Genomic DNA, 27,631 nt, shown 5'->3' with positions numbered 1-27,631 from the left:
TTTTTTGTTGGGGGGGGGGGGGGGGGGGGTGTAGCAGAGAGGCTTAATACTACCGAGAATAAATGTGGTAGAACATCACGAGCACTATTCAGTTCTTTATTTTTCTTCAGAAGCCTAGAACATAGAAAATAAAGAGGCGCATATTATTATGAATAAAGTTAAAATTCCTTTGCTTCACAGAGAAGCTAGCAATCTACATCCAGATTCTTGTCAATGCTCGAGAATGTCTTGTAAAATGCCTTGAAGTGCTTGTAAGCAATGTCCACATCTTCCTTTCCGCATATCTCTCTGACACTGCAGATAAAGAGGGGAACAAAATAGTGCACATCGGCTTAAATTAAACAATCAAAAAAAGAGGCTTTAGATGATTTGACAAGTAAATTTTTGTAGATTATAAGCTGTGAATCTTACGGAATATATGGATAAAAAGTTAATAAAAGTTGTAGGTCTTACGAAACGTGTAGACAAAAATTATGTTTAACCAACTTATAAGTTTGAACAAATTTTTTTTTTAAAAGCAAAATACCAATTCAGCCTTTTCAGGTTCCACCAAGAAAGGCTAATCGGGGTTAGGAACAAGCTTTACCAAGCACATTTTTCATATAATAGGTTAAGTGCATGTTTGATCATGTTTAAAAATTTATTTACGAGTAAAAAGTAAATTCCAAAATAAATATTTTTGTTCGTCAAAGTTAGAAATTTTCAAAGTAATCCCTATCTTATCAGAAAAAGTTACATATCCAAACGGGCTAGGGGGGAAAAAAATGTAACTTTTAAGCTTAGCCAAGCATGATGAATAGTTTGATATCTCAAACTAGAAATCAGTGTAATAACAATGATTACAGAAAAGCAACCCACTCTGTTCTACACCATAAAAGTAAGAATGGAAACAGATTTAAGCTCACTCCCTAAATTTACATCCTTCTTCTGATGGTAGATAGTAACGGGAAGCAAATGGTTCAAAGAGCTAGTATCTAAAAACTCAAAAGGATTTCAAATATTCATTCCAGAGCTCTGCATGGATTATCATTATTCCTGCATAGTTACTAAAATTAGTAATTTACCTGTGCATGGATAACTGAGCTATGCCACAATCAACAGTACGAATACCAACTCCTGAAGCCAGTATGGGACCTATAGTTGATCCACATCCCATATCATTTCTCACAACGAATTCCTGCAGAAAAAAGGCAAATAACATGGTTACGTCATAACTACAAGGACTAGAAGTATTGGAAGTCAATCAAGAGCTAAAATAATAATGTTCTAGTAGATTTTAATGCAGCACTTCAATCATCTATCCTGAAATAATTTTCGACGCCGGGAGTTACGAAGGAAGCTTCGAGCTCATATTGGTCATGCTTTGTATGACAAATATTTTTGTCATTTCATAAAACAGAAAATGAGCTCTCTTAACGATTACATTAAAATGCATAAAACCATGTCTATTAGCATTGCCTGATGAATAATACAATGCCACAAATAGCACCTCAGAGACTCCGGACTTGACATATGAAATCATAATTAAACAACTTTTTGACGAAGGTTTGTCTATCTTGTTTACAAAACAATAATTAACAATGTCATGTCTAACCCCCTCCCCCTCCCCGCCAAGGTTGAAAGCAAGGTGGACACTAACAATATAGACTCAACAGTCACGTCATATTTCTACTTGTCAACTAAGCAAGTCCTTCAGTTTAGATAGATAGAGACAGATAGGAGTGACTAAAAAGTAACACAATGTAAAGTTCAATTGACCAAACTCGAACCCAATATATATATATATATATATATAGGTGAACAAATGGAGACCCCATGCAAGTTTCAGTTGTACTTTCCTCCTGTTTTGCTCAAGACTTTTCTGAGGTACATAGATTGCAATCACCTGAGTTGGAAGATTGTGAATTTTTGCGACTTCTTTGAACAGAAAAGCTGTAACTCCGCTGGTAGCATAACGTTGGTTTGCGTTATGTTTGATAACAAGCCCCTTTTGCAATAATGGACGATGGTTTTCTTCATGTTTATCCATAAAATTTGGATGTACTCCATGAGCCATGTCAGCAGACACTACAGGGGAAGTTCTTATCAGAAATCGAACTTGAGATTCCACTTGGAAGAACTGAACAAGGAGAAACAGTCACTACGATAGCACGAGACAAATTTTTGAAAGGTTTTCGAAGGCATTGATAAAAATGACCATCTTCTGTCAAAATGTTCTTTTTGTTTAAGAATTCATAATAAGTGTTCATTTTACCCTTATGAAAACTAGCTCAACAATTAAAGCATTTGAATTGCTTTATCCCTGCTAAAAGTAGTCTTACTTTAAATTTCAGAAAATGTTCGTTTTACCCCTACTAAAAGTAGTCTTACATGGGCCCAAACAATCCAATCCCCTATTTGGCCAACTCGACCCTAGCAGAGTTGACACAGATTCTGTGCATGAATATCTTTTATTTATTTTTCCCTCTCCTACCTCATCTCTGCCTTTATATAAGCACAAAGATTCGTAAGTAAATTCACTCCCTTCCAAAATTGCCCACTTATAGTACACAAGAACACATGTTTTGGGTTGAAACTCTGAAATGAAGATCGTCCTTTTTAGAATAATTAAAAATTTTATTCAAAATAAATTGGATGAGCAAGGAATGAAAACTTGTTTTGAGAAAAATGAATTTACACAAAAAGAGATTAGTTCTTTCAGACAAAGACAATATACTCTAGCTATAGACAGCCCCAACATACCAAGGAAAGAATGACGAATTGCACGCGCAAAAGCACATTCCCCAACAGATTGATGACCTAAGCAAGCGATTATTCGTCTCATGGCCTCAAACATTGTTGGTGCACCAGCTCCCTGGTATGAATCTGAACCAACCTGTAAAACATGAAGTTTTGAAGTTTTGTAGATGCAGGGGTAAATGAACCCAAAAAAAAAAGGGGAAAAAAAAACAAAAAAAAAAAAAAAAAAAGGGAAAGAAAAGAAAAGGACACAGCCACACAGCAAATCAAATGTCGTGTATAACAAAAATTGGAAATAATTGTTCACATAAGGTTTTCACTTAGAACTAATTGAAAACATTTACAAACATCTAGGTTATCAGCATCAGTCGTTTAACAATCATCATTTCACTTTTCACAGTGCTCCATAGACAATCATGAGCTATGATGCACCTAAATGGACTCGTGTCATGACACACGTGTCGGACATACTGACATGTGATTTTCCAAAAAAGTAATAACACGACACGTTGATTAAATTCTTTAAAATTCATTTATTTAGTATAAATTAGGTTTTATACTTGTTATTAATTTTCTTGTTGAAATTTTTTAAATGTGAGTATCTATTTTTTATTTGATAATCACTTTGAAGTTAAAAATATATAATATTTCTGATAAGGAAAGAAAAATGATCATGGTAGAGTGTCTGAGGATATCCGACACGTCTCTGATGGACAAGCCAACATAGTAAGTGTCTGTACAACATAAATTCCGAGACCTTTTGTTTACTATGAATCTTTAAGAATATTTATGAAAATGGTAAAATCTTTTCCAGAATACAATAGTATTGGTCTGAAAGGTGGCAAATCTCATATGCTTAAAGCCCTTGGGTCACTGTCATGTGATGAAAATATATCATGCAAAACGGTGAATCAATCCCATCTGCTTAGTTCCCATTCTTGTACATATGATCATAGTCAGCAATAGAACATTTAAAGCGGGGGAAAACGATGATCCCACCGTCAAGGCTACAAACTCATATTACCTCCTCATTATCAAACAGAGCAATCATCCTAATTGTATGCTCATTTGCTAAATCTTCCGGTGATGCACATGAATCAACAAGAGCTCTCAAGGCACAAAAGCTTGAAGCTAGATTATCCAATCTCCCAGAAAATATGAATTCATTATTAGCACCTCCAAGGCAGCTAGGTTGGGTATCGCAAACATTCAACTCCATGCTGACTATATTTTCAGCTTTACAGCCTAACTCATCAGACAGGATCTGAAAAATGACACAAGTGACAATTACTAAAGATGTCCAATACCCGCAAGCACCATAAGCAACATTTAATGCAACACATAATGTAATTATTGTATATCATTTATATTTTCTCTATCTTGTAACATTGTAGACGTTACAGGAGATAATAAGTACAATTAAGACACTTCATGAGTTCTAAGAGAAACATACAATAATGTAGTGAATCTGTAGGACAAGACCACCCATCACATAGAGAAGTTAATCAGGAGAACAGGTAAAGTGGATGAAAAATGGCATGTAATATTCAAGCAATGTATGCACTTTCCAATTTATATATTCTTAATCATAGTGACATTCGGCTAAAATCCATCAAACAACTTTCTTATTTCATGAGGGAAGAAAATTTTATCATCTAAACGTTAAATTACTGCAGATAATCTAAATATGTCCCCAAGAAGAACCTAGGAATTCCTCATACAATGTAGCAGAAAATGTAATAGTTTTGATCAATCACTTAAGCAACCTGTCTAGCTGATTGATTTTTTTTTATCAATCAAACATCTGGATTTAACAGTTGATTCAAGGACTTTAAGAGATTAACTACTAATGGGATGTGCACATGGAACAGCTGAAGCAAGAATTCATGATAAATGATGTTGGTGCAAGGTTACCAAAACATTGATATTTTCTATTTATTTCAGCAGGATTGGACCAAGCAGATAAATGGATGTGATAGAGTATTTAGTGGAAATATAAAAAAATGACCCAACTGTGAGGATCACGCTGCACGATAATGAGAAGCCAAGAGCATGACTTTAAAATCCAAAGAAAGCATCTGTTTCCCAACATCTGGCTTCACCTCTATGTGGACAAGTATTAAAGCCGAAGAAGTACATAATTTTTTGGAAAAAGAAATATTGCTCTAAATGGAAAAATATTTTAACAGGGCTATACAAGTAACTTCTTATTTCAAATATTCTAATTAATATCTTAGACCTCTGTTCATCTAATCTTTCTCTACTCCTAACGTCACTATGAAATGCATTAAGAATATTCCACCCTCACAGCAGCCCCATTGCAACTTCTCAAAGATTTTATAACCACAGATAAATCGAAGAGGTACCTCCATGAGTAGTTGATGATGTGGATCTTTTGAAGAGGATGCATTCATTTTATCATTGAGCTCAGACGATGCTTTCTCTGGTTCTGTTGCCAGTAGGGGGATAAGGTGAGTCTCCAGGTTTGGCTTAAACCCATCTGTATTTACTGTCCTAACAAAAACAAGCAAAAGGTGTCAGCGATGCCGCCAACATGATAACAATACACTCTTACAAGTTACCACAGTTGTTTAGTCGATGGGTTAGTATATTGGAAAGATGCAAAGAAAATTGAAAACAACATAGTACTTGGTCCTCAAGGAATCAATTAGAACATAGAAGAAACCTTGAGAGAACCAAAATAGTGAACATCATGCTTCGGGAAGCGCACTTATAAATAAAATAATAACTTCTAACTTTTGGAAACATTTGAAACTTGAAGATATACAACAAAACACTGAAAATATGAACTGTCAAAGTCAAATTAATGTTAGAACTTCTCCTGAAAACAGTAATTGTGAAATAGCTCCAAGGATAAAAGTTTTCTAAAAGAAGATAATGGATAGCATCTCAATTTGAAGGAAGAGGCAAGAGACGCATTTTCAGAATTAGCCACAGCCTATCTTCTTCTTCTTCAGAAAAAAAAAGTAACTTCATGGACGTTCAGATTTCTTATGAAGCACATATGGACATCCTAGAGAGAGAGAGAGATGCATATTCTTGCCATACTATCTCTATTCAACGTGCCAGAATTTCAAAAAAGCTCATGTAGTTTATAAATACGGAATTTCCTTTTTAACAGATGTTAAAGACATCTTGTAGTTTACTTAGTTCTAACCATCAATTTTCAAGTTGATAATGTCACAAGCCTCCCCAAAACTAACCAGAAACAACTTCAGAAGCAATATATGGGTGTGTGACTGTATAAATCACGGAATTGCGATTCACTCTTCACACACAATATAAATTTGGAAGCGCTAAACAGCGATCACTGCATTTTTAACCCAGAATATAGAATTGAACTTTTTGGATTAAGATGTAAGGAGAAACTTAAAGAAAAATTGAAGAAATCAAAATACCTGTTGAGATGAATGGCTAATGTAGGCACTCGCAATAGAGGTCTGTTAATTTTCACAAGTTTATGTGAAAAGGAACCATCGTCAGCTCTCAAAATGACTCTTCCAGCTAAACTTAGGTCCCTGTCAAACCAAGTGTGCCATAAACCACTGCCATAAGTTTGTACATTGACCATGAGATAGCCGGATTTGGACGAAGAAAACTTTGGCTTCAGTTTTAGACATGGGCTATCTGTATGTGCAGCAATCACATGAAAACCATTACCAATGGAATACCTGCAATACTAAGAAATGATTTTTTTATTTAATGAGACCATACTGAAAGAACAGGAAAAAGGTATCAGAATTAGACAGTCACATGTCACAAAAAATTAAAATCAGAAAGTACAATGATGAAAGAATAAGAGTCCCGTAGGAAAAGAAAGAACAAACGAGGAAAGTTTACTTTTAGAGAAGCTAAGCAATGCATAAAGACAACACAAGCAGATTTAGAAGAAACACAGCCCGTCCTACGATTTGTATCATTTAGCGTTCTAAAAGGCACAATATGTGGCGACGAGTGGAGGCTAAGCTATGGCTAGGCGAGCTTAGGTGGGGCATGGGCATAAAAAGCGTAAAAATAAGTTTTCTTATTTTAATTTTTAATCAATCAAAAATCATTTAATAATTAAAAATGATACCAACCAAACATCTAAAATAGATTCATAGGAATTTTATCCATTTTTTCGAAGTTTCCAACAAAAAAATAAGTTTCAAATGTAAATACTAAATTATAAATAAATAGAAATTTTTGGGAATTTTTCTTTGTTCAATTCTTCAAGCGACTGTTTTGATCCTAGGGTAGACGAAGTGAAGAAATAAGCCTTTTAGTCTTATAAATAAAAAGAAGAAGAAGAAGATAATAATGGCGTGCAAAATCACGTATAGGCGCGCATTAGCGGTCAAAGCCTAAATAAGGCGCCAAGCCACTTCGCTTGGCGTTTTCGCCGTTCATCGCACCTTTTAGAACACTGGTATCATTCATGCATCTATATGAAGTTCAATAGCCAGTTCCTCAGTTCATTTGGCATAATAATCTGCATGCTTGGGGGCTGGCAAGGATGTATTCTTTTACTAGTAATGGAGCTCTTAATGAGTAGGATGTATGCACTCACCTTTCCCCAATGGCAAATGCAACCAAAGAGGACATGTTACGAGTGAAAAAATAACGTCCACCAGGCTTCAGTACCCATTCTTCATTCTCATTCAACAAATGGAATCCAGCAGTGACAAGTTGTCGTTTTGCTTCAGCTACAAAGCATTTATATGTATAAGTGAGAAATCTATCATTACATAAATATAGAAGTGATTAAGTTTTCTATTTTGTTGTTATGGAACTTTGAAGACATGGTAACTGCAGATGCTATGCAGAGACTGTTGAGAACAATAAACAGGTGCAATTCCTACAGAAATTTCATATATTGCCGATGCTTTGATACACTAAACCAGAATCCAAAATAATTTTGAAAATTAGTTTTAAAACACAAGCCAGGTAAGATAGACAAAGGACTGCACATTTTTCTTCTAACATGTGAGAATGGCATATCAATTTTTATTCCCATATACGTGTTCTCTCAATCACTATGCCATCCTGCAATACCATCAGCTTATTCCTCGTGCACTATGCGATAAAGATCCGTTTATGCCTCTTCTGATTAAGGATATGATAGTGGCCTTTAAATATCAAGGCAAGTTATTTGTGCTGTAATAGGTTCATCTTCCTAACTCTTGCAAGTTTATCAATTCATTGTCATGGGAATATATAATCACAATATTCTTCATTCATTGACCCATTGCCCATTAACTCCTGTGATTAGCAATTAATATTTTGAGCGGCAAAGGCTGTGATGCTTCAACTCTCAAAATTTTTTTCTGTATGCATAAAACTTATTCCCTATAAGGTAAAGGTATCATGGTGCTATTTGCCCCTTGCAAGATCAAAACAGCAACATTCCAGTTTAACTCTATCAGCAGAAAAGGGTACAGAATTTTCTCCAATGATTCTTCAAATTGCAGTTTATTATCTGTTTTCATATGATCATGTCTAAAAACTACACGAATTCATTCACTTGATATTGTAGTTTCCCAACATCTGAATAGAACGTTTCCCCCGTATCTCTATTGAAACTCCTACGAGTAACCTAACAAGAGTTTCATACTCAAGGAATTATGGAACAATTGAGAGTGATCCCTGCATTTCAATTTTTGCCAGACAGCCAAAAAATGAATGCTTTAAAATTAAACTTGACATCTGAAAATAATCACAATAACTTTCTCCTTTATCTGAATTCTTACACCTCCTACTAATGAAACTATGAAAATGTAGTATCACCTTTTCATTTTCACAATTAAATGGAGAAAACAAATGCATTGCCAATTCTCAAGAAAAATAGTTATTCTAAGAACGAATTTTCTGAAGAACAAATCAAGTTATCTTAATTGAATTGAATCCACAATTCAGCCCTTCAAGAGTCTTTATGACTAATGCACCATAGGTTGACAAAGTAATAAAATTCTAACTAACTAAATGAAGTAGGCAACTGATTAACCTCCAAAATCTGTATTCCTATCCCACATGCAATATTGCATTTTAGTTTTATCACACCTATGGGAGAGAGAAAAAAAAAAAAGGCAAATGCGATACCTGTGGCGTGAAAATGTGTCCAAGACTCATTTAGATAGTCAAGAAGATCACCAACAATCGAATAGCTAGATTCGGCATTCGTACTACTGCTCTGCAAGGAAAAGAAGAAATAATAAAAAATGAGACATTTTTAAGCATAAATATAGTCTATTTCCACATACTCATAAATGATTATACTACAAGCATATAATTATAGAGAGAAAAAGTGTGAAATACCTCGGAGTTGGCGGCGACAGCTGAAGTGGTGGAGAGCTTACGGCGACGAGAGGTGCTCCCGGAGATATGACAATTGCAATAATTAGCGTTGAGTGTGAAGATTGGTGTGGAGGAGAGAGGGGATTTTGACAGGACTATGGAGGGTTTGATGAATGGGTATGGGTGGAGGAGTTGAAACCGAGCCATAGCCGCCATTTCTGCTGCAGTAACCTCCAACTCGATCTAAATGCTACGGACTTGTTAAAAACTCAGTTTGCCACCAAACTTTAAACATTTATTAATATTAGTCCCCGAAGTTTTTCTTTTAGATTTTTTTTTTTTTTTTTTTTTTTTAACTGGTAAGCATTTTTAGGCGCACAAACTAATTTTTTTTTTTTTTTAAATAAATACTTTTTATCTTAAGGTCGAAGAAAAATACTTCCTTTAGTCCTTGGGATGCGTAACCATAGCGTTCGTACAACAGGCGCATAAATTTCTCTCTCCAAATTCCTTCCAATAAAAACCCTAATTTTGCTTGATTTGTATTCTTTCTATTCATAATCCTCCAGATTTCTAGATCCGTTAATATATATGCTTTTGATGTTAATCCCATATTAGTCTTTGAAGAAATCCTAACATATCTCGAATTGATGGCGAAAGAATTCAACGTGCCTCCAGTGAAATTCCCCTCCGGCGGAAACCCTGCTGGCGGCGCCGCTGGCCCCCAGCAACGTCGCCTCCCTACCGCCCCCTTCCAACCCCCACGATCCGCTAACCCTAGCATTCCATTCATGTCATTTGATGTCAATTCTGCTGCCGCTTCGACTTCGTTTTCAACTCCTCAATTCCCCTCCACGATCTCCGCCGGCGGCGCCACCGGATTCGAGGACGAGCCACCACTTCTCGAGGAGCTTGGCATTAACACTAAGCAAATTTACCAGAAAACGATTTCTATCCTCAATCCGTATAGAATCAATGCCCATCTCCATGAAGATGCAGATCTCTCCGGCCCTTTCCTTTTCCTAATGGCATTCGGACTCTTTCAACTCCTTGCTGGAAAGTTCCATTTCGGGATAATCCTCGGATGGGTTACAATGGCATCATTGTTTCTATACGTCGTTTTCAATATGTTAGCGGGAAAGAATGGGAATCTCGATTTGTACAGGTGTCTTAGCCTGATTGGATACTGTATCTTGCCGATTGTGATACTTTCGGCTGTCTCGTTATTTGTGCCCCAGGGCGGGACGGTGATCTTGGTGTTGATGGGGCTGTTTGTGATATGGTCAACACGAGTTTGCACACGCCTGCTTGTTGAGCTGGCATCCTATGGGGATGAGCACCGAGGCCTTATCGCGTATGCTTGCTTCTTAATTTACATGCTTTTCTCTCTGCTCGTGATTTTCTGATCAAATCACTATTATCAATTTGAGTTGCATCTTATCAAATTCTTAGTCTATGTTGGGTCTTGTTTGCTAGTATTCAGAGGCTTTAAGTGGAATAGAAGCCAAATCATAGTTGGGTTGGACACTGAATCAACTTGTTTTGGCTGTCAAATGATTATAATGTGGTAGATAATGTGCTACACCTCAGAGATTTTGATTTTTGTACTTTAAGACATGGTTTACTCTTCATATTGTGAATGGTGATTGTGAAATGAGTATGCTACTTTTTAGGTGATGGAATCAAAATGGTTAGAAATAGCGGTAATCTTTAGCATATGTGCGCATGGTTTACCAGATTCTTTGTTAATTTTCTGTTAACATTATGATTTTCTCCATGTAATAGCTGCCAGAATCTTCAGTGGAAATGGATGCACGAGCCTTCATTATAGTCATCAACAAGATTTAAATTTACAGAAAGTTAAAAACGAGTGCATTTGTTGAGCAGGAAGATATCTTTTGTACGCGATTTAGTTTTCTGTTTAGGAAAAAGATGAAAGAGATCTAGGAGAAAAATTAATTCCAAAGGACCTCTAAAGATTTTGAGAACTTGCGAAGGCCAACAAATCAGAACTTACTCTCTCCCAAATCCAAAATGTTATGCTTCACATAAAATCAGTGTAAAGATCCTTATAATATATGTGACACTGTGATTTTTCTATTAGCGTCATTGTTAAAAACTATATGAGGCACATGCCTTGAGTTTCACCTCGCTTGAGACTCTCACATAATGCTCCTTGAGGCTAGCCTTAAGGTCACTAAGGTGTTCACACATTTATCGAGTGCCATTTCTAGGAATTTTATTTTTTGGTATTAGAGGATGATGACATAGAATGATAAAAATCTGATACCAATGGGGAGGATGATTGGAGAATAAAAAATATCGATGATTCCTTAAGCATCCTATTAGTAGTGATGGTACAGGATTAATTAATTAATTAATTTTTTTTTTTAATCCAACTTCACTTGTGCCAGATGGTGGGGAGGGGTTTTTGGATGGTTCCACTACATGTAGATCAATAATCAAGGGAAAACAATAGAGGGGGACATGAAACCTTTCGAGAGATAATTTAAGAGGAGAGAAGGAAATCTTGGATGGAAATTTAGCTTGTTGTCATACTCTACCTTCATTGCAAACAATCACAACAAACTTAAAACTTGTTTTATTATGGATAATTAAATGATTTTTTGTGTTATGAGCCTATTCTGTATTTTTATATCTTTTTAAATTATCTATTGGTTTGTGTCAAGGCTTACGCCTGGGAACACCTTGAGGCTTACATCTCGCCTCTAAGAGGTAAAGTGCCTAGATATTGGATTGAGGCCTTTCAGACATTGAGTGTACAATGTATGTGTATTCTTTGACATTCCCTGTATCCTTTCAGCAATATCGGACACCAATCAATCAAGACAAATTTCTCACATTTTAACCTTGCATGTTACTTGATCATAAATTAGCCTTTCTTGCCAAATATGTGCTAGTGTTAACCAACTTTATTTTAGAGAGAAAGAGGTGGGGTGTGAGGAAGGAAAATAGTCTCAACACTTTGTTTCCCTTTCAATCCTCAAGCAGTGAAGGGCAATGCTGCTGGCATCTAGTAGGACACTAGGATTATTTCAACTTTGACTCTCGAAGTACTTTCAATTCACAAAAGTATGTGAATTACTTTCATGCTTCACCACATTTTTCAGGGATTGGGCATTTTAGAATTCAAATTGTTTATATGATAGTTGTTGTTTTGAACTCTTTGGTAATTGTCCCTTCCATTCTTTTTTTGGTTTTCACATTTACAATCTTCTTCTTGAGCTCAATTTATTATTGCTAAATGCTGACGGGGTAATGTAGAATACAATTAATTATCCATCTGTTACATTCTAACTCCATTTTTAAATGAAGGATATGGCTACCTATCTTAGCAGTTTTCGCTAAAATAGTAAGTTTTTTATTTCAAAGAAAAAAATAAATCCCTTAAACATGTTTACAAACAAGAAATTGTTAATCCCAAAATGCTCTTAGCAAGGGAATACGATTCAAATTACAAATTGTATAAGAGTACAGAATCATGTCCAGCATTACGTTCTAGACAAAGATAATGTAAATGCAACAGTTCCAGCACACTGGCCTTACGAAAATAATCGTACCACAAAACTCCAACTTCTTTAATTTGGCAGTCCAGTTTCAGCATTTAGAAGCGCTTTAGTTTCATCATTAAGCAATACTGGACCTTTCCCAGGCCTCGTGCAGATGAAGTAACTAACATCCCCCTTGTATTTCTGCGCCGGAGTATTATCTTTAACCTCTGGAGGTGCAGCCAAAGCTTCAATGTCCTTCATGTTGTGAACCCCAGCATCTTCTAATATGGACTTGTCCCCAATAACATAACTAGAGAAAAGGAGGCATAATGGGAAAATACATTTCAGGGAATTAAAATTTACTGATTTCCAACAATAAAAATCAACATGGGACGGCAAGGAGTACCTGCTCAAATCAGTATCAGATTGGGGAGGGAAATAAAAGAGTAGCCTCTGAAGCAGAAGTTTAGCAGCATTTCTGTTATGCGCAATCAGAACTGCGTTTGGCCCGGCATCAAAAGTATAAGCCACCTGTTGAATATGTTCCTTGTTATTAACATATTTTGATCATACAAAACAAAAAATAACTGCAACTGCAAATATCACGACGCCAACCTATGAAATGGTTTGAATATTATGAAAGACAGGCTGGAAACCACTCCTTCAAAGGCCTTCCCTGAGCGTTGAACAATTGACTCAAAACTAGTTTAGACATGGGAATTCGACTGTTTAATTAAAATAATGCATTGCGATGGTTTGGTCCCCGTTGATTCTCACGCAATGTGATTTTTGTCTGGTGCTCCCCCAATGTCAAAGTGAAGAAGTTCAAACAAGTGCGGGTAAACAACGGGAGTAATTATGACTCTCTTAAGGTAACCAAATGCCTCGTCATCTAATTAGTGAAAATGAGCATGCACTCTAATTGCATTAGTAATGCATAAACTATATCAAGAGGAGAAATAAAAAAACCGATGTTTAATGGTCAATCACTTCCAAAGTGAACATAACAAGGAAAAAAGGCCGTTTTATCACATGGTTAAGGTTACATACTGACATTATATTAAGCAAATATCATAAAACATATAAAAAATGAAAGTTTCAAAGAAAAGACCAATGTTTGAACCAATGGAATTAGCTGTTTACGGCTAATATGTAGAAATTTAAAACCCTGTGCTTGTCCTATTTACACACTATAACCCCCCTCAAACTTGCTGAAGTTGCATATGTTTCCTTAAAAACCCATACAATTTGTAATGCATATTTCTAAACCACAAGCTTATTCCACGTTAAATTTAACAAGCAAATTATTTTATTGTAGAAAATTAGTCAGAACAGTTGCTGGTCAATAAAGTACTTGTTACTAACCCAAAACATACAGTAGAGAATTCTGAATCCTGGGGATAAGATACCTCAAAGTCTCAAACTATTTAATATCTATTGCAGTAACTTTGTACCCATCAGAGCCGTGTTCTGAAAATGTTCAGTAAATCATCAACAGTTTAAGTTTTAGCATTAGGAAGGTCTTATTGCAATATATATTTGTGTTCGATTATCATTTGTTGAAACTGTTACCCGCAAGAAGTAATAATTAGTAGATTATGTTGTCAAAACTACTATGGCAGCCAAATGCATCAGGAACAGGCACAAAGAAGGAAGACAAGGGAATGTCAATGTGGATACTCTCATACACCAAAAAAGATTTAAATAAACTATTCCTCTGCAGACAATTTTATAAGCAATTTTGGCTGTGGTATATTAATCACTTCTATTTTTCTGTTTCATTTTTTAAACTGATTAAGGATGGCAATTTATAAGCATCTTGTGAGCACATTATATGTTTGAATATAAACCAAAACTTGCATAGGAAAGTATTCAACAACCTGTGGTGTTCCTTCAAAGCGATTCCATTTCTCAATACAGCTGATTATCCTGAAAAGTTAAATGTCCTCATAAAATTAAATTTACAATTCAAAACAATTCCACTTAAAAAAGATGGATTAGCAATAAGCCACCCTCAAGGTAATTGAAATCTGAATTGGGAAAGAGTGCTCACCTATGAGATGTGTCATTCATATAGAATATTGGGGGCGAAGTATCCAGGCAGACTGCATGAAACTGATTACTATCTGAACAAGCTAGACGAGAAAAAGATGGAAAATCGTGATCTTTTATGGCTTCCTCCATTTGAATTATGCGTCTTGGTACAACTTCCTGTAACAATTCAGTACTTAAATGAGCGAGGTGGGCATTCTAGGTCTCATCATCACAAAGATCAGAACTCAGGAGGAAAAAGCAAATTTTAGAAGGCCTTCAAAAATCACTAAGGAAGAATAAAGAAATTTTGAGGACAAGATTCACAAAGCTTTAAGATACTAGGGAGGACCATTATTTCACCTTCGCTCTATGTTCTATAAGCATACTGGTTTCAACAGTCTCACGCATCCCTGAGGTGCTACTAGTTTCCTTCTGACGAGAACTAACCTGAAATCAAGAGAAATAATTTCAAACTAAAGAAGATTTTTTCAGAATAGTTATCATGGGGAACATAAGTATGAGCAAATTTTTTTATCTCAAAAGAAAGAACCCTGTTTGCTTTTTCAAGCGTCTGAGTCAGGAAAGCAAAGAGAAATTTATTTTCAGAGGGTAATTGCAATTACTCTTCAGCTTGAATAGAAAAAATATAATAATATACCATATGGTTTGTTACTTCAGAGTTACAGTTCGAATATAAAAGTAAGCGTCGTTAGCAAAAATTACTACAAAATTCAAATCACACATCTGGGACGTGTGAGTAGCATATCCAGAAGGACAACACCTGCCACCGGTGAGACAAAAGAAGCAGCTCGCTGGATAAAATTCAGGAGGCCAGATGAAGCTGTTGGCCAATGAAGGGCTACAACATTGTTCAAGAAAGAAATAGGTTTCAGGCTTTAGTGAGCATCCACACCTGAGCAAGTGGCTTTAAGAGTGAAAGGGCTGAATATGGAAAAGCCGAAAACTGGGAATGCTTTGCACAGGGTCATTACTTCTTCAAAAGAGACTCATACGGCCCAAGTCAAAATAAAAGTAATATACTATCTCAAGTATTCTGGTTTTTAATCTTAGCATGAAAAATCAGAAAGGTATATATTGAGCTTCAATAAGGGTGGTAGAAAGTGTTCACTTGCCAGCAACAGGTTTGGAAACCCTCTGCGTCCTGCTGTTTCAAATCCGAATCATGTGATGTTGAGCAATATCCACTAGAAAACCGTATAGTGCTGGTCTTAAAGGACAAGAATATCTGCCTTAATTTTCATCCGGGAGGAATAGAAAGGTTTATGCAAGTTTCTAGATGTGCCTTTTGGCCAAATGGAGGAAGGTGTAACTGCATAACTGCTAGGCACTCAAAGAAGATGGAAGAAAGAGTGGAGACTGACGATGAGAACAACATGAAGGAGGAGGCTACAATTGAAGGTATGAACTAGAAGTTACGAGGTTGGAGAGCTTAGTAAACTATGCTACGATGGAAGAAAGAGTGGAAGTGCTGATATTGGAAAAAAACATCGGAGTTGGCCCTCACCACTTTTTGGCAAAATATCAACAAAATTATGATTTACCAAAAAATATTATGAGAACATTTATAAACCAATTTTTGTATCAAGTCATTGGTTTAGTCATCAACACATACTACTGGTAAATGAGCAATTACTAAACCAAAACTTAACCCAAAAAAAATTTAAAAAAATGAAATTCTGTAGTAAAGTTGTCTGCTTTAATATTTTTCCTATACTTGCACCCTTTTTGTCATAAAAATAGAACTGCAGCCCAAACAACAAAATTGACTGATAGTTTTTCGTATGTAGTAGTTACTCAATGTTCCACAATGCCAAAGAAGGCAATATTGTTTGGACTAGAACAGAATGAGGACAAATATAGTAAAGTCATTATAATGGAATTCACAACCGGTGAAGTAGATAAAAGAAAAGAAGCCAAATTGATTGCTACATGAAGTTTCCCAAAATTAGTGTTTTGAGAGGAAAAAAAAAACTAGAAACATAAAAGACTATCTATAATTTATGATCTTTTACCGCTAGCAGAATGGTGTGCTTAAAGATGATAAGATTAATTGCAATAGAGAGGGGGACCATACAACAGCAATAATAATCACAAGATCGCCCCAGTGCTTCTCATCTGCAAGTTGAACAGCAATGTCTTTTTAAATTATCTATTGGTTTGTGTCAAGGCTTACGCCTGGGAACACCTTGAGGCTTACATCTCGCCTCTAAGAGGTAAAGTGCCTAGATATTGGATTGAGGCCTTTCAGACATTGAGTGTACAATGTATGTGTATTCTTTGACATTCCCTGTATCCTTTCAGCAATATCGGACACCAATCAATCAAGACAAATTTCTCACATTTTAACCTTGCATGTTACTTGATCATAAATTAGCCTTTCTTGCCAAATATGTGCTAGTGTTAACCAACTTTATTTTAGAGAGAAAGAGGTGGGGTGTGAGGAAGGAAAATAGTCTCAACACTTTGTTTCCCTTTCAATCCTCAAGCAGTGAAGGGCAATGCTGCTGGCATCTAGTAGGACACTAGGATTATTTCAACTTTGACTCTCGAAGTACTTTCAATTCACAAAAGTATGTGAATTACTTTCATGCTTCACCACATTTTTCAGGGATTGGGCATTTTAGAATTCAAATTGTTTATATGATAGTTGTTGTTTTGAACTCTTTGGTAATTGTCCCTTCCATTCTTTTTTTGGTTTTCACATTTACAATCTTCTTCTTGAGCTCAATTTATTATTGCTAAATGCTGACGGGGTAATGTAGAATACAATTAATTATCCATCTGTTACATTCTAACTCCATTTTTAAATGAAGGATATGGCTACCTATCTTAGCAGTTTTCGCTAAAATAGTAAGTTTTTTATTTCAAAGAAAAAAATAAATCCCTTAAACATGTTTACAAACAAGAAATTGTTAATCCCAAAATGCTCTTAGCAAGGGAATACGATTCAAATTACAAATTGTATAAGAGTACAGAATCATGTCCAGCATTACGTTCTAGACAAAGATAATGTAAATGCAACAGTTCCAGCACACTGGCCTTACGAAAATAATCGTACCACAAAACTCCAACTTCTTTAATTTGGCAGTCCAGTTTCAGCATTTAGAAGCGCTTTAGTTTCATCATTAAGCAATACTGGACCTTTCCCAGGCCTCGTGCAGATGAAGTAACTAACATCCCCCTTGTATTTCTGCGCCGGAGTATTATCTTTAACCTCTGGAGGTGCAGCCAAAGCTTCAATGTCCTTCATGTTGTGAACCCCAGCATCTTCTAATATGGACTTGTCCCCAATAACATAACTAGAGAAAAGGAGGCATAATGGGAAAATACATTTCAGGGAATCAAAATTTACTGATTTCCAACAATAAAAATCAACATGGGACGGCAAGGAGTACCTGCTCAAATCAGTATCAGATTGGGGAGGGAAATAAAAGAGTAGCCTCTGAAGCAGAAGTTTAGCAGCATTTCTGTTATGCGCAATCAGAACTGCGTTTGGCCCGGCATCAAAAGTATAAGCCACCTGTTGAATATGTTCCTTGTTATTAACATATTTTGATCATACAAAACAAAAAATAACTGCAACTGCAAATATCACGACGCCAACCTATGAAATGGTTTGAATATTATGAAAGACAGGCTGGAAACCACTCCTTCAAAGGCCTTCCCTGAGCGTTGAACAATTGACTCAAAACTAGTTTAGACATGGGAATTCGACTGTTTAATTAAAATAATGCATTGCGATGGTTTGGTCCCCGTTGATTCTCACGCAATGTGATTTTTGTCTGGTGCTCCCCCAATGTCAAAGTGAAGAAGTTCAAACAAGTGCGGGTAAACAACGGGAGTAATTATGACTCTCTTAAGGTAACCAAATGCCTCGTCATCTAATTAGTGAAAATGAGCATGCACTCTAATTGCATTAGTAATGCATAAACTATATCAAGAGGAGAAATAAAAAAACCGATGTTTAATGGTCAATCACTTCCAAAGTGAACATAACAAGGAAAAAAGGCCGTTTTATCACATGGTTAAGGTTACATACTGACATTATATTAAGCAAATATCATAAAACATATAAAAAATGAAAGTTTCAAAGAAAAGACCAATGTTTGAACCAATGGAATTAGCTGTTTACGGCTAATATGTAGAAATTTAAAACCCTGTGCTTGTCCTATTTACACACTATAACCCCCCTCAAACTTGCTGAAGTTGCATATGTTTCCTTAAAAACCCATACAATTTGTAATGCATATTTCTAAACCACAAGCTTATTCCACGTTAAATTTAACAAGCAAATTATTTTATTGTAGAAAATTAGTCAGAACAGTTGCTGGTCAATAAAGTACTTGTTACTAACCCAAAACATACAGTAGAGAATTCTGAATCCTGGGGATAAGATACCTCAAAGTCTCAAACTATTTAATATCTATTGCAGTAACTTTGTACCCATCAGAGCCGTGTTCTGAAAATGTTCAGTAAATCATCAACAGTTTAAGTTTTAGCATTAGGAAGGTCTTATTGCAATATATATTTGTGTTCGATTATCATTTGTTGAAACTGTTACCCGCAAGAAGTAATAATTAGTAGATTATGTTGTCAAAACTACTATGGCAGCCAAATGCATCAGGAACAGGCACAAAGAAGGAAGACAAGGGAATGTCAATGTGGATACTCTCATACACCAAAAAAGATTTAAATAAACTATTCCTCTGCAGACAATTTTATAAGCAATTTTGGCTGTGGTATATTAATCACTTCTATTTTTCTGTTTCATTTTTTAAACTGATTAAGGATGGCAATTTATAAGCATCTTGTGAGCACATTATATGTTTGAATATAAACCAAAACTTGCATAGGAAAGTATTCAACAACCTGTGGTGTTCCTTCAAAGCGATTCCATTTCTCAATACAGCTGATTATCCTGAAAAGTTAAATGTCCTCATAAAATTAAATTTACAATTCAAAACAATTCCACTTAAAAAAGATGGATTAGCAATAAGCCACCCTCAAGGTAATTGAAATCTGAATTGGGAAAGAGTGCTCACCTATGAGATGTGTCATTCATATAGAATATTGGGGGCGAAGTATCCAGGCAGACTGCATGAAACTGATTACTATCTGAACAAGCTAGACGAGAAAAAGATGGAAAATCGTGATCTTTTATGGCTTCCTCCATTTGAATTATGCGTCTTGGTACAACTTCCTGTAACAATTCAGTACTTAAATGAGCGAGGTGGGCATTCTAGGTCTCATCATCACAAAGATCAGAACTCAGGAGGAAAAAGCAAATTTTAGAAGGCCTTCAAAAATCACTAAGGAAGAATAAAGAAATTTTGAGGACAAGATTCACAAAGCTTTAAGATACTAGGGAGGACCATTATTTCACCTTCGCTCTATGTTCTATAAGCATACTGGTTTCAACAGTCTCACGCATCCCTGAGGTGCTACTAGTTTCCTTCTGACGAGAACTAACCTGAAATCAAGAGAAATAATTTCAAACTAAAGAAGATTTTTTCAGAATAGTTATCATGGGGAACATAAGTATGAGCAAATTTTTTTATCTCAAAAGAAAGAACCCTGTTTGCTTTTTCAAGCGTCTGAGTCAGGAAAGCAAAGAGAAATTTATTTTCAGAGGGTAATTGCAATTACTCTTCAGCTTGAATAGAAAAAATATAATAATATACCATATGGTTTGTTACTTCAGAGTTACAGTTCGAATATAAAAGTAAGCGTCGTTAGCAAAAATTACTACAAAATTCAAATCACACATCTGGGACGTGTGAGTAGCATATCCAGAAGGACAACACCTGCCACCGGTGAGACAAAAGAAGCAGCTCGCTGGATAAAATTCAGGAGGCCAGATGAAGCTGTTGGCCAATGAAGGGCTACAACATTGTTCAAGAAAGAAATAGGTTTCAGGCTTTAGTGAGCATCCACACCTGAGCAAGTGGCTTTAAGAGTGAAAGGGCTGAATATGGAAAAGCCGAAAACTGGGAATGCTTTGCACAGGGTCATTACTTCTTCAAAAGAGACTCATATGGCCCAAGTCAAAATAAAAGTAATATACTATCTCAAGTATTCTGGTTTTTAATCTTAGCATGAAAAATCAGAAAGGTATATATTGAGCTTCAATAAGGGTGGTAGAAAGTGTTCACTTGCCAGCAACAGGTTTGGAAACCCTCTGCGTCCTGCTGTTTCAAATCCGAATCATGTGATGTTGAGCAATATCCACTAGAAAACCGTATAGTGCTGGTCTTAAAGGACAAGAATATCTGCCTTAATTTTCATCCGGGAGGAATAGAAAGGTTTATGCAAGTTTCTAGATGTGCCTTTTGGCCAAATGGAGGAAGGTGTAACTGCATAACTGCTAGGCACTCAAAGAAGATGGAAGCAAGAGTGGAGACTGACGATGAGAACAACATGAAGGAGGAGGCTACAATTGAAAGTATGAACTAGAAGTTACGAGGTTGGAGAGCTTAGTAAACTATGCTATGATGGAAGAAAGAGTGGAAGTGCTGATATTGGAAAAAAACATCGGAGTTGGCCCTCACCACTTTTTGGCAAAATATCAACAAAATTATGATTTACCAAAAAATATTATGAGAACATTTATAAACCAATTTTTGTATCAAGTCATTGGTTTAGTCATCAACACATACTACTGGTAAATGAGCAATTACTAAACCAAAACTTAACCCAAAAAAAATTTAAAAAAATGAAATTCTGTAGTAAAGTTGTCTGCTTTAATATTTTTCCTATACTTGCACCCTTTTTGTCATAAAAATAGAACTGCAGCCCAAACAACAAAATTGACTGATAGTTTTTCGTATGTAGTAGTTACTCAATGTTCCACAATGCCAAAGAAGGCAATATTGTTTGGACTAGAACAGAATGAGGACAAATATAGTAAAGTCATTATAATGGAATTCACAACCGGTGAAGTAGATAAAAGAAAAGAAGCCAAATTGATTGCTACATGAAGTTTCCCAAAATTAGTGTTTTGAGAGGAAAAAAAAAACTAGAAACATAAAAGACTATCTATAATTTATGATCTTTTACCGCTAGCAGAATGGTGTGCTTAAAGATGATAAGATTAATTGCAATAGAGAGGGGGACCATACAACAGCAATAATAATCACAAGATCGCCCCAGTGCTTCTCATCTGCAAGTTGAACAGCAATGCTGTCACTTCCATTTTCCTCCTGCAGAGATCAAGGAAAAAGAAATTAAAAAAATAACATCAAAGGGAAGCATGCTACATATAAAGAAATCCACCTAGATGGAATTTATAAACTGATCGTACTTTTCCCATGATCCACTTGACAAATCCACCATACAGGCTGCGACAAGCACTTCCTGAACCTTGCCTGGAAGTTAATGCACAAACTATCATTTTCTCGTGAATTCCAGGCAAAATTTTTTAGTCATCTTCTATGAGAATTCAACACACGTCTTTAAATCATAGTTGGAGAAAAGACAATAAATAACATTTGCCTATGTCCCATAAAACTCAGCCTAAATCCTCAGAAATGATAGAAGAATCCAGATAGGTTAGTTCTCATTTTCAACTGAAAATAAGACAAGTATAATACTACAATGGTCTAAAAGAAGTTTACATGAGGATAAGCATTTACCTTGCTATAGCAGAAAGTTTACTGTGATCTTCTTTCACATTCATCAACTTAGCAAGAGAAAACACTGTAAGGAGCAAAGTACAAAGATTAGGTGCTTTAATTTACATTTCATATCTAAATACTTCAGAATGGAATACAATTCCTATAATTGGCTGAAGCAAAGATAAATAACACTTGGGTTTCAATTACTATTTGATGATTGCATATCACAACCATTCTATCTTCATTCCTAATCTGATTCGGCAATTAATTTTACGCAAACAAATGAGAATCTCTATACCTTACACTTCCCATTTAATGGCTAATCAAACAAGTTTGTTACATATCCTTCTTTTGCTCTCACCAAGGTTATTTTTTTTTTCCATTCCCTAATTACCTGAAGGTATTATCCATTAATAGGCATGCTCTATACTGTCTAATTTGGAGGCCTTGTACATGCATCATAACCTGGTAACAAGTGAAAAAATTAATAAAACATTTAAAATACTGTCTGATTTATAATGATTTCACCCTTGAAATCTGTATATATGCATGCATCAACTTCCAACCTCTTAAAATAGGTCAAGATTTAAATCATTATTCACGTGTTCAAGTCATGAAAATATATCCTCAGCGCGGGAAGTTGAAACTTTCACAAATAACAGAAAGATGTAGTCCATAAAGTAAGTTTTCCATCTCTTATAACTTGATGGAGAAATACGCAAGTAGTATAATGTCAAGAAAAAGGACAATTATTACATAGTAAAATAAAAGTTGTAAACCATTCAACAATCACCAAAGCTTACACCGAGAGTCAAATAGAATTAGTAAATCGTTTAAAATCGATGAAGTACTCTACGAAGTATATTATTTTCCTTTCTTTTCAGTCAAACCAACACAAGTATGCGGTGTGTATTTATGCATAAAAATAAAGTCCAATTAAGGAAGGGAGCCTAAGAATACAAGGGAAAGGCCTCGAAGGCACAATAGCTAAGAAAAAAAATTAAGGACTATTAAAAGTAAAAGGCTTAAGAGCCCAAATCAGATGCAAAGGCCATGGCCATCAATTAAAAAAATTTGCACTAAGATCCAGATCATTGGTGTGAAGTGGGCAGTATCCAAAATCTCGGATTGAATGTCCACCATGTCTTCTTTCCACTTTTAATGAGTTTGTAGATAAACCACTTGGAATGAGATCATGTCAAGTTAACATGACTCATTTTTACTTATTTGATGTTATTTCTCCCTAAGATGAAGAAGGTTTTACTTTGAATATCTGACAGAAAATTTCATTTTGATTCATGTCTTGGAATGCTCAGTATTAAAAGCTGTTAGAAGATCAACCATACAATATAGAAAACAAGTATTATGCTACGTCATTCACACAGGAATAACTGAATGGGTTAATGTTACCTAGGCAAGCAAAACCTGCAGCTGATGAAGCCAAACCAGCAGCAGTAGGGAAATTGTTATAGGAAGCAATGTGCACGTGCAGTTTCTCCCAATCCTTCTTTGCAATCTTAATACCCTTCTCCTCATCCTCAACATCGCTAGCACGAGCCCGAAGTTCCCTTAAACAATTTTGGTATCTTCCTCCGGAAAGGGATATTTCCTACACTAACCAGGAATTCATACAAAAACCCCGATATCAGAATCTCTTATATTTTACATTGTCATTTCTGAAAATCTTAAGGAAGAGAAACCTACATAGTACGACAAAACCAAACAAAATTATACAAGGATGAATGACAGATCAAAATTTACTGCCACGTAAACATTGGTATTTCCCGTTATTTAAGTGGTTTCAATAATTTAACTGAAAAGTTTGAAAAATGAAAAATAATGTCAATAAGGTAACCAATCTAGTATTGTAAGTCTACATTAAAAAATAAATCAAATGAACTGACATTTAATAGAAGCTGAGATATATGACTGGTTTACTTTTTCTTTCTGTATCATTAATGTAACAATTCACGTATTAATTTATAATACATGAGAATTAAAGCATTTCATTCTTGTGAATATTCATTCATCTTTTCGTCACTTCCATATCATTCACCTCCATTAAATAATGGTTTTGCTGGTCAACAATAAACTTAAAATGAGATAGAAACCCATACAAGATGCCAACTCAAAGCAAATTAAAAGAACCTGTAATTTATAGTCAAATAATTCTTATGCTATCCTTTTCCATTCCAAGTATTTAAAATCACCCGTCCCCCTCTCGCCAAATCTCTATCCCCTAAAAATTGGAAAAGGCAAATGAATTAAACAGAGCAAAATTAAAAGGGGAAAGTAGAGTGCTGGATAGATAAATTCTCACTTTCTACTAGAAAGTATGCAGTAACTGCTTCTCTCGAAATTGGCATATAGTAGTAACTGTCAAATTCCAACATACATTCACACATGGGCGGAGGTAGTGGGGGGGCATGCTGGGCTGTAGCCCAGCACTACTCCCCAGCCCATATAAAAAATTAAGAAGAAAGTGTAGAGTTTTTGTTCAAATGTTAGCATTAGCCGACTACTCCCCAAACCATATAGAAATTTAAGAAGAAAGTGTAGAGTTTTGGCCCAAATATTAGCATTAGTCCAACTCTAGCTTGAATCTTAACCCAAGTCCAATGTTCAATTATTTAAATTGTATAAAAATACTAATTATTAATTACTCGTTTCATGAAATTCATAAAATGTGAATATTTTATTGTCAAATTAGATATTCTATTTAATGTATGTTTGACTAAAATTTACTTTTAATTATTAAGTAAATTTTATTGAAGATAATTTGTATTGATTAAATTTAAAAGTAAATTACTTATTTTAATAGTTAGAGACACTACATATTTTTCAAAATTTAAAAGTGATTATTATTTTTTATTTCTACGTTTGTTTTTATTTATTATTTATTCATATTTATTTAAAAAAATTACTTATTTTGACCATAAAATAGATATTATGATTAAAATAAATAACTTACTATAGATTTGATATTGACAATAAAATAATATTTGATAAAATTTATCTATTTATGAAGTAATATAGATACGAGTATATTCTTGAAATCGAGCAGAAATGGACGTGAATTAAATTTAATTTCTTTAACCCTTGAAATTCTTAATTGGCTTTTCTTACTTTGATTGAGATTCTTCACTCGCTTTGAAATGCAATGATATAAAAGATCGATGAAAACGCCAAATAACATTTTGAGACAATAACATATGGATTATAGTGATATATTATTGATTGCATGTTTCAATCAAGTTTCAGTTGTACGAAAAGATTTGTTGTAAAAGTTATTAGAAGAGTACTTATTCAGTATTTTTAAAATTTTTCATTTGTTTATTTTTATCATGATTCAGTTAGTTTATATTTTTTAAAGTAAGCGTTTGGTAAAAAAATACAAAGATTTAGTAAAATATATTAATGTGAGACATCTAAACTTTTTTTTTTTTCATTGAGTGTCGTATACTTTTTATTGTGAATGCCACAAGAAGAGCTTCCGAAACCAATTTCTTGTGGCGTAAGTTCATTAAAAAAAATTTTAAGTTTCAGTCCATCCTAACATCATTTTCTAGCTCTGCCCCTGCATTCACACTCAAAGCATAACAACAAAGACGCGAAGACAGAAAGGGCAAAAATGAAAATTCAAATATATCAAAACACCCACGGGGAAAAAACTAGAGTACTATTCATTCCAAAAGTAAAGCTCAGGACTTTTCCACAACCTCACACCAATAGAAGGCCCACCCAATCAATTTGTTTTCTCTTTTCCATTTTTCTTAATTTTCTCAACAAGTTTTTGGCCTTTCTCTATTTCAAATCTATCATATAATAGACGAAATCACCAGAAAGCCTATAATCCTACTGAAAATTATTGAAACTTTTTGACCTAGATAAATTAATTGTAGAGAATCACCAGGCTGAAATATTGAGAAGTCACATGGATTAATTAGCTGATATACTGGTAAAACAACAACAATTATACAATCATATTAAAAAAACAAACAAATACATAAATATATACCTTTCCATTGAGCCACATGCGGTCGTGGGTGAAGGCGGGGCTGACGGCAACGGAGGTGGTGGTGCATAGGTGCTGCGGATCGAGAGTGACACTGATGCTATCATTAATAGGCAGTATCAAATTCTCGTCCCTCTTTCCCCAGTACTTTATCACCGCTATATTCGTCGGCGTTTGTGCCGTCACCATCAACACCCATTTCTCCGCCATTTTCCACTTGAATAAATTGCGTGAATCCCGATGCTAGAGAAAGAAACAACTGTGTGTAGAATCAGATTTCAGTACTATGGGATGCCTCTCTCTATTTATATATATGATGTGGACGTATAAATAGTTTTCTATAGGTAATTGGCGCAAAAAGTCATTGCCTTTTAAAGTTACCGTGGAAAACGTTCCTATTTTTAATTTTTTATCATTTTTGCCCCTATTTTCATCTTTCTTTGCGTTGAACGTCCTTTTCACTTTTTTTTTACAATTTTACCCTCCATTCAAATCAAACAAAAAGAAAAGAAAGAAAAAAACAAATAAGAATTGCAACCACAATCTCAAAATTTCAAAAAACTACAAATCATTCACAAATATAGGAGGCCAAATATGAAGCCCCATTCCGACACCTTTTGGCCACCAAAACCATCGGACCAATACACCACCTTGAAGCCCTCGTTGCCCTCTATACAGCCCATCCTAGAATCGCCCCTACCTCCATCGAATTTGATCGGAATTTCCTTTCAAAACCATCTGTTCGCATCACACAAAACTGTCTGCAACTCCATCTTCGACGACTCCCAGCCCAATCCCATCATACTGGTAGACTCCCCTCATCATGGCGCACCTAACCATGGTCACCAAACACCTATTGAACTACCCAATCAATAATTGCAGCCACTATTTTCGCACGCAGTCAACATGCAAACTTTAGAAGCTATTTCTGACAACGGTGGTCGATATCTTGATAGCGGACCACCCCATCCAGATGGCAAAGCTATTCCACCTATGGGTCTTTCACAATTTGGTGCAAATCTTGCGATCCACTCCGGTATAGTTCATACGCAAGCGGGTTTAGATTTCCCTTCAATTGAGACTTTGAAACTACTTCAACCTTCAAATCAACTTAGGGAAATGATTACTTTGTGCCAAACATCGATGGTTATACCGTCAATTCATCCAATTCATCATCCAAGCTCGAAAGCCTGTTTCGACCGTATACAAAAACACGACTCAATCAATTGACGGGGCTGCAATGCCTAACTCCATCAATTCGTCTAGGGATATTGCAATTCAGGCATAAAAAATAGTGGATGCACAATCAATTCCAGAAATTATAGCACCAATTGATCCAATTTTGCAGCCAAACATCACCTTTGACCGACGAAAAACTGAATGGGGCTTCCCTCCTATATTTT

The 27,631-nt window shown here is 35.3% G+C and overlaps 3 protein-coding genes across 5 annotated transcripts; 1 reads left to right on the top strand and 2 right to left on the bottom strand.

Moving 5' to 3' along the window:
* Positions 1–13: 13 nt before the first annotated feature.
* Positions 14–9,297, bottom strand: LOC111405371 (probable aspartyl aminopeptidase). The gene is made up of 10 exons (XM_023034202.1): positions 9,055–9,297; positions 8,839–8,929; positions 7,310–7,445; positions 6,159–6,431; positions 5,106–5,253; positions 3,764–4,003; positions 2,743–2,875; positions 1,886–2,067; positions 1,065–1,177; positions 14–294 (listed from the first exon to the last, which is right to left on the bottom strand). The coding sequence occupies exons 1-10, from the start codon at positions 9,247–9,249 to the stop codon at positions 186–188; spliced, it is 1,620 nt and encodes a 539-aa protein (XP_022889970.1). The 5' UTR covers positions 9,250–9,297; the 3' UTR covers positions 14–185.
* Positions 9,298–9,466: 169 nt separating this feature from the next.
* On the top strand, positions 9,467–10,733 carry LOC111405373 (protein YIPF5 homolog). Its single transcript, XM_023034207.1, has one exon. It carries the CDS (start codon positions 9,684–9,686, stop codon positions 10,437–10,439), a length of 756 nt encoding a protein of 251 aa, XP_022889975.1. The 5' UTR covers positions 9,467–9,683; the 3' UTR covers positions 10,440–10,733.
* A 1,638-nt stretch (positions 10,734–12,371) lies between these two features.
* Positions 12,372–26,530, bottom strand: LOC111405372 (diphosphomevalonate decarboxylase MVD2, peroxisomal-like). 3 transcript variants are annotated; one of them, XM_023034205.1, is made up of 11 exons: positions 26,232–26,530; positions 23,624–23,822; positions 22,232–22,295; positions 21,901–21,964; positions 21,779–21,799; positions 16,675–16,734; positions 14,940–15,026; positions 14,599–14,756; positions 14,426–14,474; positions 12,952–13,076; positions 12,372–12,855 (listed from the first exon to the last, which is right to left on the bottom strand). In XM_023034205.1, the coding sequence occupies exons 1-11, from the start codon at positions 26,436–26,438 to the stop codon at positions 12,633–12,635; spliced, it is 1,257 nt and encodes a 418-aa protein (XP_022889973.1). In that variant the 5' UTR covers positions 26,439–26,530; the 3' UTR covers positions 12,372–12,632. The 3 variants fall into 3 exon arrangements, with proteins under 3 accessions (XP_022889973.1, XP_022889972.1, XP_022889974.1); XM_023034204.1 differs by lacking the exons at positions 12,372–12,855; positions 12,952–13,076; positions 14,426–14,474; ... (1 more) ...; positions 14,940–15,026; positions 16,675–16,734 and adding exons at positions 17,416–17,899; positions 17,996–18,120; positions 19,470–19,518; positions 19,643–19,800; positions 19,984–20,070 and having other exon boundaries at positions 21,719–21,799; XM_023034206.1 differs by lacking the exons at positions 12,372–12,855; positions 12,952–13,076; positions 14,426–14,474; ... (1 more) ...; positions 14,940–15,026; positions 16,675–16,734 and adding exons at positions 18,028–18,120; positions 18,205–18,265; positions 19,470–19,518; positions 19,643–19,800; positions 19,984–20,070 and having other exon boundaries at positions 21,719–21,799.
* Positions 26,531–27,631: the final 1,101 nt, after the last annotated feature.

Source organism: Olea europaea, chromosome 12, assembly GCF_002742605.1.
Source record: "Olea europaea var. sylvestris chromosome 12, O_europaea_v1, whole genome shotgun sequence".
Taxonomy (NCBI): domain Eukaryota; kingdom Viridiplantae; phylum Streptophyta; class Magnoliopsida; order Lamiales; family Oleaceae; genus Olea; species Olea europaea.
Note: the sequence above shows the minus strand (reverse complement) of the source record. Positions and strands in the feature narration are given on the sequence as shown.